The 20,027-nt window shown below is 44.5% G+C and overlaps 1 protein-coding gene across 1 annotated transcript in view; it reads right to left on the bottom strand.

Moving 5' to 3' along the window:
* Positions 1-4,703, bottom strand: part of ARHGEF26 (Rho guanine nucleotide exchange factor 26) — a 113,905-nt gene extending 109,202 nt beyond the window's left edge. Inside the window, exons 1-2 of the mRNA XM_008142209.3 lie at positions 3,505-4,703; positions 2,088-2,127 (exon numbers count right to left, since the gene is read on the bottom strand). Of these exons, the coding sequence (XP_008140431.2) occupies positions 2,088-2,127; positions 3,505-4,575 (1,111 nt within the window). The 5' untranslated portion in view covers positions 4,576-4,703. The remainder of the gene's footprint in view (positions 1-2,087; positions 2,128-3,504) is intronic.
* Positions 4,704-20,027: the final 15,324 nt, after the last annotated feature.

Raw genomic sequence — 20,027 nt, 5'->3', positions numbered from 1 at the left:
TTCCATGTTCTACATGACTATGATAAAGGAATACTAGGTCTATGCAAGATGGCACTGGTCTCTGCTCTGCATGTGTAAAACAAATTGTGACAGCAATGACTAAGTTTCCCCCACCTCTAGTGCCCTTTCAAGTAGTTAGTGCTTGGCACAAAACACACGCACGCACTGTTGAAGTGATTTCCCATTCCCTCCCACAACAACATTGGTAGCGGTAATGCTAACGTCATTGTACACATGGTGAAGTCAAGCCTTGGTGAGGTTAAGGTGCCTGCTCAATTATCGCTCAAATGATGAGTAAAGCAGTAGGAGAGGGTCCAACTTCACAGGTTCTCACCACTATCACACTGCTTCCCAGGCTATATACTTGTTACTCATTAACTGTAAGAACACTGCATTCCTCAAGTACATATATGTGAAAAAGAATTTCTAGGTCATCATACTTGGAAAGAGATGAGAGGGTGCACAGAAACAGTTCCTTATGAACAGAAACCATGTAAAACTAGTTATAATGAAGGGTGTGATCTATTCTGGGGGTGATCCGTCCTTGGACCAAGAAAGAGCTCAACTTTTTAATCCTTTGAGGCAAAGGTCCCAGAATCAATGCCGAATTCCTGAAGATGCAAAACATCTAAGTCGATATTAGGTAGATGCTCTGATCACTTCATATTCAAAAAGTGGTGCAAGAGGAAGCACACTGGACTGAGAACCAGACCTCTGTCCCAGTACTGGCTGTGTGACCGTGGCGAGCACGAAACCGCTCAGAGCTTCCAGTGCCCTCAACTGTAAAACCCGGGAGATGAATTCATCCTCAACAGCTACAACACTGCATCTGGGTTTCTTCTTCATATAGCATGTTTCCTGGTATTGGTGCAATGAATAAATTTTTATAAACCGGTCATGTTGAAATACTTCAGTGGGAATGATTTTTTATATAGGGAAATAATTGATAATCACCAAGGTTACACGTTTTATAACTCTGGGTGGTTCTACATTAGATTTACTTAGACAGGAGCATACCCTTCTTCATTATTCTTTAACTAGAGGTCTGGTACATGAAATTCGTGCACGGGAAGGGGGTCTCCTCAGCTCGGCCTGCACTCTCTCCAATCTGGGACCCCTCAGGACCTCTGGCTCCTAACCGCTCACCTGCCTGCCGGCCTGATCCCCCTAACTGCTCTCCCCTGACAGCCTGTTTGCCCTAACTGTTCTCCCCTGCCTGCCTGATCGCCTCTAACCTCCTCTGCCTTGGCCCTGCCAACATGGCTTTGTCCGGAAGGGACATCCGGAAGGTCGTCCGGAAGATGTTCAGTCTAATTAGCATATTACCCTTTTATTAGTATAGAATATTGGAAAATCTAAGCATTTCAAAGCATGAAAGAAGGGAACTAGCCTCACCTCTGCCACCCTCCACCAGCCCTACAAGGGGTGCAGCTGGGGCTGCTGCTCCTTTCATGCTTTTCCAGTTGGCTGACATTTGACCCATCTATTTACACAAAGCCCACTAATCTGATTAGGGTTTGAACACCTGGTTGAAGCTGCTTTTGTTTTTGAGACTCTTAATGAACATACTATACGGGTTACAAACGCTTAGGAATATGTTTCCGTCGGCCAGGAGTTAGATTTCCCCCAAACAGACACTTGATAAGGAAACGGGAAGTCAGAAATAAGACTAAAATTGGGAAAGAATATTAAGTCAAAGGAAATATGACCTAGGGAAAAAAATGACTTAAGGTCTAAATGCCAAACTCTCAGAATTTTTGGCTACAGAGCTAGAGCTTGCTCTTACTCTTTCTCCATTTTTTTTTTTTTTAAGGAAGGTGGGGGATGGAGCCAGAGTGGAAAAGAATTCAAAATCCCAGGACATTGGCTGACAAAGTTATCAGCTTACAAAGAAAGCTATTGATTTTATTCACTGCTGGTATTACTAGATAAAAATTTAGCTGAGTGAAGTGCTTTGTGCTGTATAATTTTGAGAAGCTGCACATTTTCCTCATCTTAAGTGTTTTTGTTACTGCAGCTGGATTGGAACGTATAATTGATATTCCACATTGAAACAGCAATAAAAGTCTGGAAAATCAAATGCTTACCTTCCCCATCAAATGGTCCTTGTCCTTTCAGCACTTTTTTCTAAGAAACAAGAAAAGCAAAAAAAGGAAAAGGCAAAACATACTGTATATGAATGAGCCAAATTGAAAATACAACTATTTAAGAAAAAGTACTTATTTTGTTGTTACATTCATTAGATTTCCCAAAGCATACAGCTGATGATCCCTGGAGTGGTTCACTCATATGACTACTACAATTCACTAAAATAGTGAAATAAAATGTACAATGTCCCTCACACCCTGTTGAAATAGTTTGAGAATCCTCAAATGACCAGCAGGCTCAGCTATTTATGACTCACCATCACTGTTAAATTGAACTTTGCTATACTTGCAGAGTTGGGGTTGGGGGGGGGGGGGAAGAAGAGGGGAAGGAGGGAAAAACAAACATAAAATGTTATGTAATTTCTCTAAGGCCATAAGATCTAAAATAAAACATGTTTGCTTGTGTATTACATATGTCACAATCATACAGACTGGTTCCAGTTCTCGGATTAATCAAGAAATGTCGCTCCCAAAATGAATGTCTGCACTATTGCCCAGGTCCGCTTTATTTCTGAAGAAGAAAGCACAGGCACACTCCAAAATCCCTTTCGCTGGTTTTCCCTATTTCTTTCTGTCATATTTGGCAATTTTTTATTTTTACTTTATTTTTTTTTACCAATTTCAGCTTTTAGGCCTTTATCGGGGAGCAATAACACATAGTTCACTGGAACCTTAAGTTTTGTTAAATGCACTCAAGGATAAATGGGCACAAAACAGGAATGAAATACAACCAAAGGCCGAGTTGACAGAAACAAGTAACAACAAAGATGACATAGTATTTGTGCCTTGTTTTTCTGGCTCCTAATTTTAAAAATTCACATTTTATCGGAGGTGTTTAGTATGTGATCGCCATTCAAAAAAAAAAAATTAAATAGTTAATGTAAAATAATCAATAGGTTCAAAGGAAATCAGCTTTCTCCCTAAATCAGCTGTGATGAATCAGCAACCACTGACTGACACCTCTAAACAAAGCACCAGACAGCTTGGCCAAAGTCAAGAGTGAAAATCCTGTCCTGCTCTCCGCCCCCTTTGCAGCTTACCGGTGTGAAAAGCGCTCAGGACTCAGGCAGCCAGTCAATACCTCATTTGCTGTATTTTCCCCCCATTTGTCCCCAGATTTTGCCTAAGCTTAGACAGTCAACCCAGTGGATAAAGAGTTTCACTTCCTCCCCACAAAGCTGCATGAACCAGTGCTGTGCCAGCCAACAACACAATGGCCAAGAGATACATGTGCACAGGTTTCCACCCACAAACAACGGAATTAAAGAGAACACTAACGTCGGATTTCCCCTGCGTCCCTCCTTCCCTATCCCCAACACCTTCCCTTTGGACTTAAGTGGCATGCCCCCCTCGTTACCTTTATCCTTCCAAGGCTGGAAAACTTCTCCTTGTCTTCCATCACCACTTTCAGAATCGGCTGAGACATTCTGTTCTTCTTCTTCGAGGTGGTGGGGCTGTCAAAATCCACGCCACTGACCACCGCCCTGCGGTAGGACGTGGACCGGAGACCCCTCCGCAGAGACCCGGGGCTGTCCAGGTCGTTCTCGGCCTCGCCTTCGTCCTCGGAGGGGCCCAGGGACGCCCCGAGGCCCTCCACCATGCTGCGCACCTTGAGGAGTCTCTTGTGGGGCTCCACATTCTGGCTGCTGCTTTTACTGAGTTTGATTTCTGAGGCCAGGCTCTTGGGGATGATCTGCTGCTTCCCCACTTTGAGGGCAGCCGGGCTGTTTGTGCTCAAAACCACCGAGGGAGCCTCCGGGAGCTCGTTCTCCTGAGAAGGCAGCCTCTGGAGGGGGAGTGTTTGTTCCAAAGACCGGTTCTGGGGCGAGGGTCTCCGCTCCGGGTCCTTCGCTGTCCGGCCGGAGGGCACACGGGAGCCTGGGGAGCCGATGTTACCAGACAGCCCGTTGGCAGCAGCGGGCGGAGGCAGGGGGCTGGCAGTCCACCCGACCGGGTCTCCCTCTGGGCTGCGCGGGGCCGATGCGTTCGGGGAATGTGGGGGGCGCAGCCGCTGCGGCGCAGGCGAAATCACTGCACCGTTCTCGGGGGGTTTCGGGGAGCCGCCCAACGCCCCCTTGGGGGTCTGCGGTGACTTCAGGCGTCGGAGCCGAGGAGAGACAGCCCGGGACTCCGGGGAGACCGTCCTCCCGTTGGTGACCGCCCTCCGCTGGGCGCACAGGAGCAGAGGGCTCCTCTGGACCGTCCTGCCGTCCGAAGCGGTGGGCACCTGGGAGGGAGCCTGCGCCGCCGCGGGGAGCGGTCCTCGGTCCTCCACCGGGAAATCGGTGATCAGCAGCCCGCTCGGGCTCTGGTAAGACTGGGGTCTCGGCTTGCTCCGGCCCAGCATCTGCGGCTGAGGGGTCGACCTCCTCCGCCACGAAGGGGTTAAACTGCTGCTAGGAAAATTCACTTCGCTCTCGCCGTCCATAGCGAAGCCTGCGGGTGAGCCCCGCGAGGCACAGCACCCGGCTAGCGTCGCCTAGAGAGGGACGAAGTCATGGAACTTGGACTCCAGACAACCCGGCACGCCTCGCCAAAGACGCGCACTCCACGGCCGGCGGTCACCCCGCTGCTGGCGCGTCACTTACCCGCCCTTTCTAGGGCCGAACTGCGCGCTCCACGCTGCCCGATCCCGGACTGCGATCCGGGACGGAATCCGGGCTGCGCCCACGCGGATTAATCCAATCACCACCTCGTCTCTCCCGCGCCCAGAGACCACCCGCACGGAAAGAGCTCGCCACCAGTGCGCCGGGTGCAGGCTGATGCACATGAAAACTTGGGATAAGTTCAGCTTTCTTGGGAAACTCGCCTTCGGACGCTCCCCGCCGCCGCCGCCGCCATCCAGCCGCCCGCCCCTGTCGCTGGTTGCCCCGTGCTCAAACCGCCCGGCTCCTACGGGGATTTATGCCTCCGGGGCTTTGCAGAGCTGGGGCCAAGCAGGGCCCACCGCCCCCGTGGGTGGCCCGGGGACCGGACCGTGGCGCCGCGGCGGGAGCTCTGGAAAGCTCGGCAGCCGAACGGAGACTTCGGCTCCGCCCCCGACCTCAGCCTCGGCCCCGCCCCCGTCTTGGCCCCGCCCAGGCCCGCCCCTTTCGCGGCCGGCCGCCGGACCCTGGCTTCCCCGCCCCGCGAGCCTTGGATCCGGCGGGTTCTCCCGTTTGAAACCGATCGGCACACCTGGGCTGGGTGCCGAGCGACGGGGTTCCAGGCTGGCAACTGGGGCTGGAGGCGGCGGCGGCGGCGGCGGGGAAGCTGGGGGCGCGCGGGCGGGGTGGTGGGCCGGCGCACAGCGTGGGAAAGAGCGGGGGGTCCCTGCTGAGCTGCAATGTACGAGGCCGTGGGCCCCAGCGGATCGATCTCCTGTGTAGAAACCGGGAATGCCGGGCAGAGGAGGGTTTGTGAAATGGGTGAGCTGCAGGGCGTAGCTCCGAACGCAGGGAGCCGGCCCCCTCTCAGTGTTCGGGTGGTCTTAGAACAAATCCGATGGCCTCGCTCTCCTGCTGAAAATACCTTATAATGTATAGAGTCAGACTCATAGATTCGCTTGTTTGTGCCTAGTGTATGTCTGGGGGCGTACACGCAGGCAGCTTGGGAGAGAAACTGTGTGGCTACCAAACTAGGGAGGGAGAGTTTTCATTCAAAAATCGTTGAATCTGGTGTGTTTTGGGTCGTGGATGTTATCTATTAAGACTAAACGCAATTTAGATTACAGGGGGGGGGGGGGGGGGAGTATTGGTTTCCAAGCATACATGGAATAAGAGTCAAAATCCTCTCTCTAGCTAAGGAAGACCCTGCATCATGTGCCTACCTCTTTCCCCATCACTTTTTCCTTCACAAATCATAGCCCACACCCACTTAAAGTTTTACAGCCCCAGAGAACCTTCCCTATTGTTCCTTCTGTCTTGTCACTCCATCAGAGGCCTTCCTTTTTATACACTTATCACAGTTTGCTCATATATATATATACACATACACATACACATACACACATACACACACACACATATTTTTGTGTTTTTGTTTATCTGTTTTGTCTTTAGATTGTATGATGCTGCTAGAGGGCAGGGGTCATGCTTATGTATTGCCCTTCTGTATTCCATGCACATAGCAGGCACTTAATAAATATTTATGGAATGAATGAGAAGTGAAGTAAGGACAGTGACCATCCCTTCCAGGGTGCTCCGTGGCCAAATAGTAGAAAGTTGGCTGTGTCCTGGCCAACCTCCTGGGATATGGGAAGAATAGAGCAAACTTGAGAAGACAAATGATTTACACACCATAAGAACTGTATAATTAATTCTATTAGCAAGACAGATGGGCTTTTCTCCAAGTGTTCTTTCAGCATTCATGCATTCAGCAGGGATGTAGTGAGCATCCACTGTGTGCAAGTTTGTTTTTGCCCTAGATACGTTGAATGTAATGGCCAAAAATATTAAGAGGAAATCTCTGGGTAGTGAGAGCATGATGTTTTTCTTGCTTCTTTATACTTTTTTTGGTGCTGTACATTAAATATATATTACTTTGATCTGAGATTGTTTTGTAAACTAGAAGAAATGGCATCAGAAATTTTATAAGAAAAAAATTTTTAGAAAGAAATTTACCAAACATTGTTTGGAAGAAATATGGTTGAACACACTAATGCATGCCCAATTTTTAATATAGGATATTTTCCATACATTTTATTTTATTTTATTAATAAAAATGTATTTTTATTGATTTCAGAGAGGGAGAGAGACATAGAAATATCAATGATGAGAGAATATTGATTGGCTGCCTCCTGCACATCCACCCCACAGTGGAGATCAAGCCCGCAACCTGGGCATGTGACCTCCTTGTTCATAGGTTGATGCTCAACCACAGCCATGCCGGCGGGACAAAAGAGCGATTTTAGACTTAGACATAGATTTCCAGTAATTGCGTATATAGAAAAGAAAAATATAGGCAACATAAATTAAAGTATTTATAAAAATTCTGTACACTGAGTCTAATTTCTCTGAGTCCCTTTTTACCCAGGGCGTCAGTCTGTGTGTTTTTCAGCACACCATCACGAACAGGGCACCATTTCTTAAAAGGGTGTTCTAGTCTTGTCTCTGGGATTTGCTTCCCAGCCACTGACACTCTTTCTGCAAATTTAAGTGCAATTTAGCTCATATTATTACCTTGCAGTTATAGCTCATGCATTCTTTATTCATGTATTTATTTTTTCCACAAATACTTATTAGATGCATGTAAGTGTTGAGCACTGGGCTAGGCCTTCCCAAAGCTCATAACCTGGCTGATTAGCTTCATCTAAAACATTACAATAATAACAAGAAACCCAAGTTGAGTAAGGGACATGGTAAGCTCTATGAATGCCTTTGTGAAGGAGTGTGGGTAGAACTGGGCCGGAAGAGTAGGTAAAGTATTGGGAGATGGAAAAGAAGAGGAGGGTATCCCTGAGAGATTTCCCAACCTGAGCAAAAACAGGGGGGCATAGCTGGAGATATTTAAGTGCCAATTATATGTCAATCACTATTATTCATTATACATAATTTAATCTCACATTAATTTATGTCTCAATTTAAATATGAAGGAGCAGAAGCTCAGAAAGCTCTTCTGTTGGTCAGTGGTTGAGTCAGAATCTTACCTCGGATCTGTTGACCCCTGAACCCATGCGCTTCACAAACCAGAAACCAAACTTTCAAGAACAGAGAGCTTGCATTTGGAAGTTGTGGGAGGTCAATATGACTAGCTATGGTGAGAATGGAATATGGTGTATGATAGACTGAGGGGTCTGGATTTTACCTGGATGGCAACTGACACTCCCTCTCTGAAGGTATTTAAGCTTTGTTATCCTTTAAAATAATGAATCTGATGACACCAGTGTCCGAAATAAAAAGTGAAGGAAAAAAAGCAACAACAGATTTGGCAACTAAAATCATGTAATCATTATGCATTAAGAAAAGCCACATAAACCCATAAAATCTGAGGGAACATGTTCTCTTAGAGGGTATTAGAAAAAAATATATACACAAAATATTAATATCTATAACATTCATAAATAAAAATCAATAGGAAAAGATTAACAATGGAAAAAATGAGCAAAGAGTGAGAATACAGATTTTGAAAAAGACACAAGTATCCACTACACATAAAAATATACCCGACCCCAACAATAAAAACAAAATTAAAACTATTAAAATTATAATTTTTCATCCATTAGGTTGACAAAGATTTTTTAAGTGAGAGGTAATATCCGCTGTTGGGAAAAGTGCAGGGAAAGAGTATCTGAATCACCATTGATGGTAAGAATGTAAATGGGTACAACCTTTCCCTCCAGCTATTAGATGATTGTCAGCAAAACCTTGAAAACAAGCAAATCTTCGATCTCTTAATTTCATGCACAGGAAATCCTTATTGTGTACAAAGAAGTATGTTCAAGGATGTTCATCAAAGCACTTCTTACCATGGCAAAAAATTAGAAGCAGACTACGAGTTTATTGGCAGCCACCAAAAATATTAATGTAAAATATTAATACAAAAATTCAGAATATGTGAAGTGATGTTTTTAAAAAGCTAGTTTAAACACATTCTGTGAAATGTCCTCCTTTGAGTTTTTAAAAATGCAAATAGCTATGCATATATACGGAATACCTAGATTTTGAATATTTGAATTGTAGCATATCCACCCTCTGGCAGCAAAATTCAAGGTGGTATTTCAGTTATGCTTTGCTGTGAAACAAGCCACCCCAATGCTTAGTGGCTTAAAATAGCAATTTATTATTTATTGTTTCTAATTATTCTGTGGGAATGGGGGTTAGGGGGTGGCAATGGTTCTTCTGCAGGTCTCCCCAGCTCTCCCATGTTGTTGCAGGCAGCATGGAGTAGGCTGGATTGCAAGGGCACCGATAGCCCCACTCACACGCCAGATGGTTGGTGCTGACTGTTAGTTGGGGCTTTGCAATTCTCCCCTTCTCAGATCTTAAACACCTGGACAGACTTAGTATCCCTGTGATTCCTGGTATGATGAAATGATAAGTCAAAATAACAAAACAAAAAAAAAAAAATCTGGAAAGGATAGTTGAAAAGAGATTTTGAGAATTGATTAGTTCTTATAGGGAAAAAAAGGGCCTTAAAAGGAGACTTTCTACAGCACTTGTAATAATAATTTATATATTATCCTGTGCTTTTTAAAACATTTTTGAACACAACAATATACCAGCACTCTTTGTAGTGTTTCAAATAAATGTATTAATAAATAACTTAATCATTACAACAACCTTATGAGGAAGGAACTACCGTTGTCTCCATTTTATAGATGAGGAAACTAAACACAGAGAGATTAAGAATCCATGCTATTTGGCTCCAATTTGACTTATAATTATTATACTACTAGAGGCCCAGTGCACGAAATTCGTGCATGGGTAGGGTCCCTAGCAGCTGCTGGCTGCTGGCCGGGGCCTCGCTTTGCCAGCTGCGGCCAGGGACTCCCTTCCCTGGCTGCCAGCTGCTGGCCGGGTCCTTCCTTCATTCCATGCCGCCCCCTGGTGGTCAGCACACGTCATAGTGAGCGATCGAACTCCCGGTCAATCGAACTCCCCAGAGGACACTTTGCATATTAGGCTTTTATATATATATATAGATTGTCATATTATTTGTGATTCCATTATTCATTTGGATTCATATTTTTTGCAAGTAAAACATAAGCATTTCAGCGTCAGACTAGATCTTTCTTTGTCTCCTATAAACTCTTCAGTAATGAACAGTTTGATCAATTGGTGATAATGCCCCAACTTCACATCAGGAAGAGGACCAGGGACCCACAATAGCCTTAGAAAGGAAAAGTGACTGAAAGGAAAGTCAACTCAGCAGTTCTGTTAGTCGGCTAGTATTATTTAGCCCTTGGTTGGTGCCAGGCCCTGGGCTAGCTGTAGTGGTAAATAAAGTAGACATGATCCTTGCCATGGCCCTGCTAATAGTCATTAGGAAAGACAAGCCCCTGATGGCATCTGATGCTAATAGTGTTGCTCACTTAGTGCCCTTTCAACTAGCACCTTCAGTCTTAGTTGGCACGGGGTCCAACCTGCAGGATTCTGGAGAAAGCAGACAGTGTGAAAACAGTAGAGACAATTAGGTACAAGGGTGGGAATTGTGACAGCAAAAGGGAAGCGAAAAATAGGGCAGTCGCTGGAGGGAAAGGAAGAAATAAACAATTTTATCCAAGACTGGGACACTTGGCTGGGAATCAGGAAACTGGGTTTCATTCAGTTTGTGTCTGCCTCTTTCTGACTGTGGGAATGAGGACAAGCCACTTAATCGGTAGGACCACAGTTTCTTCAACTGCAAAATTAAGTTGTTCCGCCTCCTCAGCGCAGTTGGAGAAGCACTTGTATAGATTAGAATAATCTGATGTGGCCCATCCATTGGTGTGTGTGTGGTGTGTGCGTGTGTGTGTGGTGGGGGGGGGGGGGGGGCGGGGAATGGGACACAGAAGCAGGGAAGGAACTGGACAGATAATTGTGCAAAAATTAAATTCTAATTAACTTTTCCCCTCTCTTGAAGAGCAAACAATTCGAATAAAATTCTGTTCTACTAGTAACTCTAGGGCTGTGGTCGGCAAACTGCGGCTCGCAAGCCACATGCGGCTCTTTGGCCCCTTGAGTGTGGCTCTTCCACAAAATACCACGGCCTGGGCGAGTCTATTTTGAAGAAGTGGCGTTAGAAGAAGTTTAAGTTTAAAAAATTTGGCCCTCAAAAGAAATTTCAATCGTTGTACTGTTGATATTTGGCTCTGTTGACTAAAGAGTTTGCCGACCACTGCCCTAGGGTAAAGAAAAAAGATAGTAATGAGAAAGAGTAAGAATGGCTCAATGGACTCTCTTTGGCAGGATCTAAGGAGATAGTAGGAAGACTTGCTCAGGAGAGGAAGGGCTTCTTTCCTGCTCCCAGTTCTTGCAGCAGCATCCAATCTGCTGACCCACAACTGAGGCGAGAATAATTCACAGTTGATATATTGACCCTCCAGGGACACTGTGTTTTGATGGAAAGCTCTTCTGCTCAACTAGAGTGACTAAAACCATGAGGTCAGTGTGCAGAGTGATTCCCAGAACTGGGCAGGCCCCAGGTCGCCGCTATTGTTCCTTCAGTTGAGATAAGCAATTGAGCAGCCACGGTCTTCAAGGGGCTCTAGTCTGAGGTCACTGCATGGCTTGAAACAGACCCTTCACCTCTTTAAACAGTAATTTCCCTGGTGGTTGGGCTTATGTTTGTTTGTTTGTGTTTGTTTTTTTTTAATTTAAAAATTGTAATACATTCATGCGGTAAGAATGGAGTTGTACAAAAGTAAAAAAAAGAGAACATCTCCCGCTCATGTCTCTAGTTTCCTACTTGGACCTCTAGAGGTATCTACTGTTAACAGTTTGTTGTACATATTGTATAAGTTTGTAAATTTATGGTGAGCATAAGCAAGTATATATACCCCCAAATACATTAGACACACTCATCTGTACACTAGCATCCTATAATAATGTTCTGTACCTTATTATTTACCTTGAATATCGTTCCATGTCAATATTCATAGAACTACCATGTGATTTTTAATGGCTTTGTAGCATTAGGTAGAATCAAATGGAATTACCATTTTTGTAAGTCAAAAGCAGTCAAAAACTGGCAAATTCATACACTTCCACTTAATAGTACATAATTTCTGAGCAAATGACCCATTGATAAACATTTAAATTATTTTCTTTTTGCAAAATCTGAGCACTAATAAGGAGAAAAAGTGTCCTTTCAGTCCTCAATTTCCATAATTATTTGTCTTGTCCCCATTCTTTCATGCCTGGGAAAGGTAAGGTAGTAAAAAAAAACAAACAACAACCACTTTATTAAACAAAGATGCAGGAATGGTTTAATTCTGTTATGTGTAATTTAAAGTCTGTTCTTAATACAATCCTAATGGTGAAATCACGCATGAACATGCTGTAAGCAGAATTCTGTTCTTTTTGGGAGAAATTGGATTAGGGGTGCCACCATCACTATCACCAATTTCCTTTGGTGATTATTTTCCAGTGTCTATTTCACTTATTTTCTATTCTTTCCTGGAACCTGTTCTTTCTCTGGATTATCATGATTGTGTAGAATCACAACTCATTTCAAGAAATTTAAGTAATTTGAACAAAGAAGTATCTGAATATGCCACACTGTTTCTTTTGTCTGCAGAGTCTGGCAATCGCAAAGGAACTTGAGATAAAATATTCTTGTTGCGTGCACTCCATTTTCCAGGTAAAACTGTATTAGCAATCATGTGGGAATACTTAAAACTAGCCAATACTTTCAAGTTTTCTCCTGCCCAGATTGGTTTGGAAGAAATCCAGTCTTACCTATCTCAAAAATTCAGCAGGGAAAAATAGCTGAAATAAATTAGGCCTGTGATTACTTAATTCTGTGTTTACTTAGACTTTCTGGCATTTGACTCAAAAGACAAAGCTTTTTAGAAGTGTTATTTAAACTTTGTTTTGCCATAGATTTTAAATTGGAAGAGAAAAAAATGATAAAGAGTAAGGATAAATCGTACACGTTTGGGCTCATTACCAAGCTACTCTCACCAAGCAGCACTAATAGAATTTGAAAAATGCTTTCCAGATTTGAGATCTGCCACCTAGCAACCACTTTGAAATGCTTCCTGCGCTGGCCCAAGGCTTCTCAGAATATCCAGTTTTGACATTGGTGGGGTTTTTTGCTGTGCTTGGGCCACACTTGTTGAAGGGAAGATTAAAACTTTGTTCTTAGGGCAAACACATGCAGATTAGAAGGATTGTTTCATTTCACTGCTCAACTGGTTTTGGAATAAGGTTGGCAGATTAAATACAGATTAAAGATTGCATCAGACATACTATACTCATAAATTATTTGTTATCTGAAGTTCCTATTTAACTGGGCATCCTGCATTTTTATTTGCTAAATCTGGCAACCTTATTTTAGAGAGACTTTTGAAGTGCAGAGCCCAGGAATATTTATAAAACATGCACCCTATATATTAACTTAATCCCTCCAAGGCTGCTGATTTTATGGATCTAAAATACCTTCCCCTTGCCTGGCGGGCATGGCTCAGTGGTTGAGCATCAACCTATGAACCAGGAGGTTATGGTTCCATTCCTGGTCAGGGCACATGAACAGGTTGCAGGCTCGATCCCCAGTAGGGGGCGTGGAGGAGGCCACGGATCAATGGTTCTCTCTCATCATTGATGTTTCTATCTCTTTTCCTCTCCCTTCTTCTCTGAAATCAATAATAAATAAATAAATAAATAAATAAATAAATAAATAACTAAATAAATAAAATACCTTTCCCAAGACACTGGCTATTGAGCCTACAAGCAAGCCTGAAGCATAGGAAAGCAAAGGTGTAGGTAGGTAGGATATAATGGAAGGGGGCAAAGAATTACCCCAAGATTGCACCCAGGAAAGCTAAATTGAGGGAAGGAAGGGGTTGGACATGTAGGAGTGGGGTTTCTACCGAATGCAATGGTGCATGGAGAGGAGAGGAAAGTGCCTAGAAATCTAGAAGGAAGCAGAGTGGCATGACATCAGCAGTCATGTTGTTTTTTAAGGGGAGAAGGTGGGGAAGTGAAATCCTCTACATAAATGCCCATTCTGAAGTTTGGGCTGAGGTGGGAGGGGCTCAATCCGAGATCCACTAGAGGGCATTGTCACCTCCATGCAGCTGCCAAATAAGGCTCAGGCCCTTGCTCAAGGCCCTGCCTTCCATAGTGGGACTTTATACCACCTTTTTAAATCCATTCTTCTCTTTGTCATAATTGGGCAGTTTTTCATTTAGGCATGTTACAAATGCTGCTGCTATGTTAATAAAATTTTATTGGATACCTAGGAGTGAAATTTTTATAAATTCAGCTTTAGAAGATAATGCCAAGGAGTTATCTACACTGGACTAGCCAATTCACTCACTCACAGACAATATAGGCAAGTTCCTGTTGCTGAGGATCTTCACCAACGTTTAATATTGTGAGACTTCAACATTCTGGCCAATCTGTTGATTATGTGGATTTAATTTTCATTCCTCTCATGACTAAGCGAGAAAGCACTTTTTATATGGTTTTGGGCATTAGAAGTAACTCTTATATGAAGTGTGTGTTCAAGTATTTTGCCAGGTTTTTTAACTGATTGGAATGAGTTCTGTACATATTTTAGATACCAGTCCTTTGCCAGTTATATGTGTCACAAACATTTTCTCAAATTCTGTTGCTTGTCTTTTTATTCTTTATGGTGTCATTTAATTAATTATTATTTTTTTAAAAATATCCCATATAATAAAAGCCTAATATGCTAAGTGTCTGGTTGTCTAGTTGGTCATTCAACCAATCAAAGCATAATATGCTAATGATATGCTAAGGATGCTCAACTGCACACTATGACGTGCACAGGGGGCAGACGCTCCAACTGGTAGGTTAGCTTGTTGCTGGGGTCTGGCCAATTGGGACTGAGCGAGATGGGCTGGACACGCCCTGTAGCCCTCCTGTGGTCCCTCCCTAGCCCTGATTGTGCACCAGTGGGGTCCTTTGGCCTGGCCTGTGCCCCTTGCAATCTAGGACCCCGCAGGGGATGTCAAAGAGCCAGTTTCGGCCCCAAGGCGGAACGACCAATCGCTATGATGCACACTGACCACCAGGGGGCAGACGCTCAATGCAGGAGCTGCCCCCTGGTGGTCAGTGTGCTCCCACAGGGGAGCACCGCTCAACCAGAAGCCAGGCTCAAGGCTGGTGAGCTCAGTGGTGGTGGTGGGAGCCTCTCCCACCTCTGCAACAGCGCTAAGGATGTCCGACTGACGGCTGGGGAGCGGGGCCTAAGCCATCAGTCGGACATCCCCCAAGGGCTCCCAGACTGCTAGAGGGTGCTGGCTGGGCTACAGGGCGTGTCCAGCCCATCTCGCTCAGTCCCAATTGGCCAGACCCCAGCAACAAGCTAAAAAAGGTGGTATATAGTCCCACTATGGAATTCTACACAGTAATGAAAACAAACGCGCCATGTCTTCAGGGGCCAATGGGGGGGAAAAAAGAGGGACATCTGTAATACTTTCAACAATAAAGATACATTTTAAAAATATATGGATGAATCTCCCCAACATGCAGTGTTCGTAGGTGTTGTCAAGGTTTCCCTATGGGATCAGCAGGTCATTTTGGTGGACAGACTCTTGTAGCAATTGGGAAATGTCCCAGCACTGGGTTAGATGGCACCTAGACAGCCAGCTCCACCTGAGGGCTGAGGTGTTGGGGGGCTTGTGGGGAGAGGTGCATACAGGGCCACTAAAAGGCTTTGTGTGTGAAGGGTAGACTGTGACACCAGGGAAACATTCAGACAGAGGCATGAAGTCCCTGACAGGGAGATGAGAGGGCACGTCTGGGGTTCAATGGCGTCTGTGTGCTGAGACTCCTATGCGTGGCTGTGGATCAAGGGGGCAAGTTCAGCTGCCGCGGAGATTCTCTGGCGCCTGCGCAGAAAGGGGCTGCAGAAACCTGCGATCCCTCAGAGGAAGGAATCCAGCGAGGCAGAGGGTCTGGGTGATGTTTGTGGCTCCTTGTCTCCCGCCTGGGGTCATTGCTGCAGTTCCTACCACTGCTTCAGTGTGTGCCAGAGAGTGTCTGTGGGCTGCCTGTCCTTGAACCACTCCTAGACTTGTGCTCAATTCAGGGTGAGTGTTTGAGGCAGCACCTCCCTTGCTTTAGAAGTTGGCCATCTCATCCTCTCAGTGTTTCTCCTATTACATGTTTCTGGACCTGCCTCCTTTGAGGAACAGCTGTGGGATCACAACTTCTTTTAGGAAACTCTCTGGCTAAGAGTTTCCACATCTGTGAAATCGGCTCCTGCATTATCAAGCCATGAGTTCTGGAGGAAGAAACATGAACTACAGGGGGTTTCTATGAGTGGGGTGGAGCTGGAGTTTCTGGTTGTGAAAAGACAATCAAATCCGAGCTTCTAGGTGAGTCTCTGAGCAAGTCCCTAAATCTCCCTGAGTTTTGTTTCCTTTTCTTTATGTGGGGTTGATATATATACTAGACCTGACAGTCGCCCAGATTGGGTGTGAGCATAGAATCAGAAAGTGCTTGTGGAAAACACCTGGTACGCTCTACACAAAACAAAAGCAAGTAATTTAGTATTGATTCACAGGGGCAGGATTCTCCATGTCAGGTGCAAGTATGAATCATTTGAGAAGCATTTTCAAAGCACTCAAAGTCAGCTCCAGTCTGGGCCACCCTTGTCCTCTGGTCTTCAGAAGATTTTCATTCCTGGGTCTGTGATAGGGCCCATGAATGTGCCCTTTGTAACATATCCAGGTGATTTTGAAGCAAGTGGCCCTTAGACCTCACTTTGAGAAAATATTAGTTTCACATTGGGTAGTATTAACTGTTTCACATGCAGATATGATTTGTTCAAAGAAATCCTTGGTATTGCCATATGAATAGATATTAATATTGAGTATCAAGTTAGGGATGTGAAATGAGTTCCCTAGGAAGACTGAAAAGCTTTCTTGAAGACATGATGAATAGAATTCAAAAAAGCAAAACGAGGAGTGTTTTTTCCTAGCCAAAGTTTTAACATGTGTATGTGTGCATGTATAATGTGTGTGTGTGTGTATATATATATATATATATATATATACATATATATATGTATGTATATATATATATTTCCATGAACTAATTGTTCATATTTTTTGTGCATTTTTATGTTGGGTCATTGATCTTTTTCTTATTTGATCCCCTTGCATATCTAGAAAAACAAAATCCTTTGTTGATTATATGTTTTGCAAATATTTTTTCAGTTTGTTGTCTTTTGACTATGTTTATATGTTCTTTGCTATACAGATCTAAATGAAATGTTTCAGTAGTATTTTCTTTTACATTGTACTTAGAAAGGTCTCTCCCACTCTACAATTATGGAAAAATAAACCCTTGGTTTTTTTTGGGGGACCCTTATGGCCAGAGGCCTGTCTTACAGTAGGTGTTTGGCACTAGTTATGGGGATCTCAACAAATGTTTCTTTCCCTCACTTCCTCTTACAATATATGCATCACTGAACCAGTTGTTACATAACTCTTAGTCTTTCCACCTCATCAGGTATTTCTGTCTGTACTTTACTATGAGACCCAGCGAGTCTGAAGACGAGTAGTTCTTCTTCTTTCTCTATCCTCTGAAACAGTTTAAGGAGCACAAGACCTGTTTTTTGAAAGCTGGAAAAGTTAACAGTGAAACTGCCTGCATTAGGCTCCTGGGAGGGTAGTTCTCTATACTCCTCTCAGGGTTATTCATCGATTTGGATTTTGTAGTTTTCCTTGAGTCAGGTTTTTTGTTTTGTTTTTGTATTATGCTAGAGTCATTTAATTCTTCTTTTAACTGCCTTTATCTCCTCTGTTTCTAAGGTTTGTTACATTTTCTGTCCCACCTTTAATATCTGCATTTATGCATTATTTATTTAACATTGCCATTTAAATGTGGCATTGTTTTCCAAATGCTTCTCAAATTTGTTTATCGATTCAACTGACTTTCTCTTTTCTAATTTACTAATTTCTCCTTTTATATTCAGTAATGTCTTTTGTTTTCTCACTTTTGGTTTTATTTTGTTCCTTTTGTAACTTATTGATTTAAATGGTGGGTTCACACATTGTATCAGCCTGGATCCAATCAGGAGAGAGAAACCACATAATCATTTGAACAGGGAACATTTACAGGGGTCCTCAAACTTTTTAAACAGGGGGCCAGTTCACTGTCCCTCAGACGTTGGAGGGCCGGACTATAGTTTAAAAAAAAAAACTATGAACAAATTCCTATGCACACTGCACATATCTTATTTTGAAGTAAAAAAACAAACGGCAAAAACACCCGCATGTGGCCCGCTGGCCGTAGTTTGAGGACGCCTGGTTTACTATAAAGAACAGGAAGAACAAATATAAGGAGCATTCACTACCCTTGGGATTGAGATAGAGCACCCAAGCAAGAACCTGCCCTTGGGAGGGTGGGTACTGAGGTCCAGATCTTGTTGAAGCAGGTGCTGCCCTGGCTCACTGGATGGCAGAGAAGTCTCTATACTAGCAGTGCTGTGCTGGTGGAACTTGCTGGAAATCTGCCTTCTACAACTTGCCAAAAATCTGCTCTCTAGTGTGCCAGGGAAAGCTACTCCCAGGGAGGTGTCTTGCTGGAAGCACTTTGCTGCAAACCTCTTAGGGTGTTGCCAGGGCAAGCTTCGGGCCATGGGGCTGTTCGGTCAGTTGCGCACTGTAGGCTCCGTGCACTGGAGAAGGTGAGGGTACTGTGGGAGCGTGCAGCTGGAGGAGCTGCCAGCACTGCAGGAGGCAGAAGCACTCCTCTACAAAACCTGCAAGAGAGAGTGCAGGGCGGGGTGTGGGGGGGGGGAGCTGCTGACCTCTGGGTGCTACCTGCTGCCCTGCACTGCAAAAGCTGATCCCTCAAGGAGCTGCAAGTGCTGCAGGAGTCTGGTGCCGGGCTGAGCCACCACGTACACTGCAGGAGCCTGCCTAAGAAGTACACAGGAACCAGAGGCAAACCCCTTTTCTTCTGCAAGATCTTCCCAGCACTCTCTACTGATACAGCGTTAGAGCATCAGTCTTAGAGAGAGAGTCTGATCGCCCTTCTTGGGTCCTGTGTGTGTTCTTTGGACCAACTTCTGTGTCCAGAAGAATATACTACCGTGATAGGTGCAGAGTGGATCTTGTTTCTACCCCTGCCAGGGAAAGGGTGAGTTACTGTGATGGAAGCCCTCATTAGGACATGGAGTTGGGGAGGTGTTCCCTAAAAGAAGAAGTGGGGAAGGAGGAGGACACTGTTAAAAGAAGAATGGGGATGGGCAAGAATATTGGCTATTTACAAATAATAGCTAGCAGGCTCCACTCAAGCAGATAAGCAACCAATATTGTTGCACCCCCGGTATGAGTTTGTTTGGGAAATAAAATAGGTTCTTGCTCAGTCCTTTTGCATGAAGAGAGGCTTGATCGAGGGCCAGGGGAGTGTAGCCAGTAATGTTGGAAACGATTATTTATGCAGGAAACTGAGAATGCAGTCATGCGCTAATTGACAACAGGGATATGTTCCGAGAAATTTGTTGAACGAACATCATAGAGTGTACTCACAGACATCTAGATGGTATAGCCTACTACGCACTCAGGCTAGAGGGTACAGCCTGTTTCTCCTAGGCTGCAGGCCTGTACAGCACGTTACTGTATAAATTACTGTATAAGTGGTACGACTTAAATAAACTAGAGAAAATGATGCTATCAAGAGATACGGCAAACAGGAGATGTCTGAGGCTGCCGCCAATGTAACACAGCATACTGTTTTACAACAAACTTTTTAAAAAAATTGTTTTATTGATTTCAGAGAGGAAGAGAGAGGGAGAGATAGAAACATCAACGATGAGAGAGAATCATTGATCGGCTGCCTCTGGCATGCCCCACACTGGGGATCGAGCCCGCAACCCGGACGTGTGCCTTGACCGGGCATGGAACCAAGACCTCCTGGTTCATAGGTCAACACTCAACCACTGAGCCACACCAGCTGGACCAACACACTTTTTTGTTGTTGTTGTTGCTACTCCTCACCCGAGGATATTTTTTCAATTGATTTTTAGGGAGAGTGGAAGAGAGAGGGAAAGACAGAGAGAGAAACATCAATCTTGCAACCAAGGTATGTGCCCTGGACCGGAATCGAACCCTGGACCCCTTGGGTCCGCAGGCCTACACTCTATCCTAAGGTGACCAGATTTTAACATTGGTAAAGCGGGACACCATTGACCGGGGGGGGGGGTGGGGGCGTGTTCTTGATTAAAAATTTGGTCTATATGGAGCAACAAAAATTTTCATAGAACGCAAAAATAGTA

Source organism: Eptesicus fuscus, chromosome 3 (assembly GCF_027574615.1).
Source record: "Eptesicus fuscus isolate TK198812 chromosome 3, DD_ASM_mEF_20220401, whole genome shotgun sequence".
NCBI lineage: Eukaryota > Metazoa > Chordata > Mammalia > Chiroptera > Vespertilionidae > Eptesicus > Eptesicus fuscus.
Note: the sequence above shows the minus strand (reverse complement) of the source record. Positions and strands in the feature narration are given on the sequence as shown.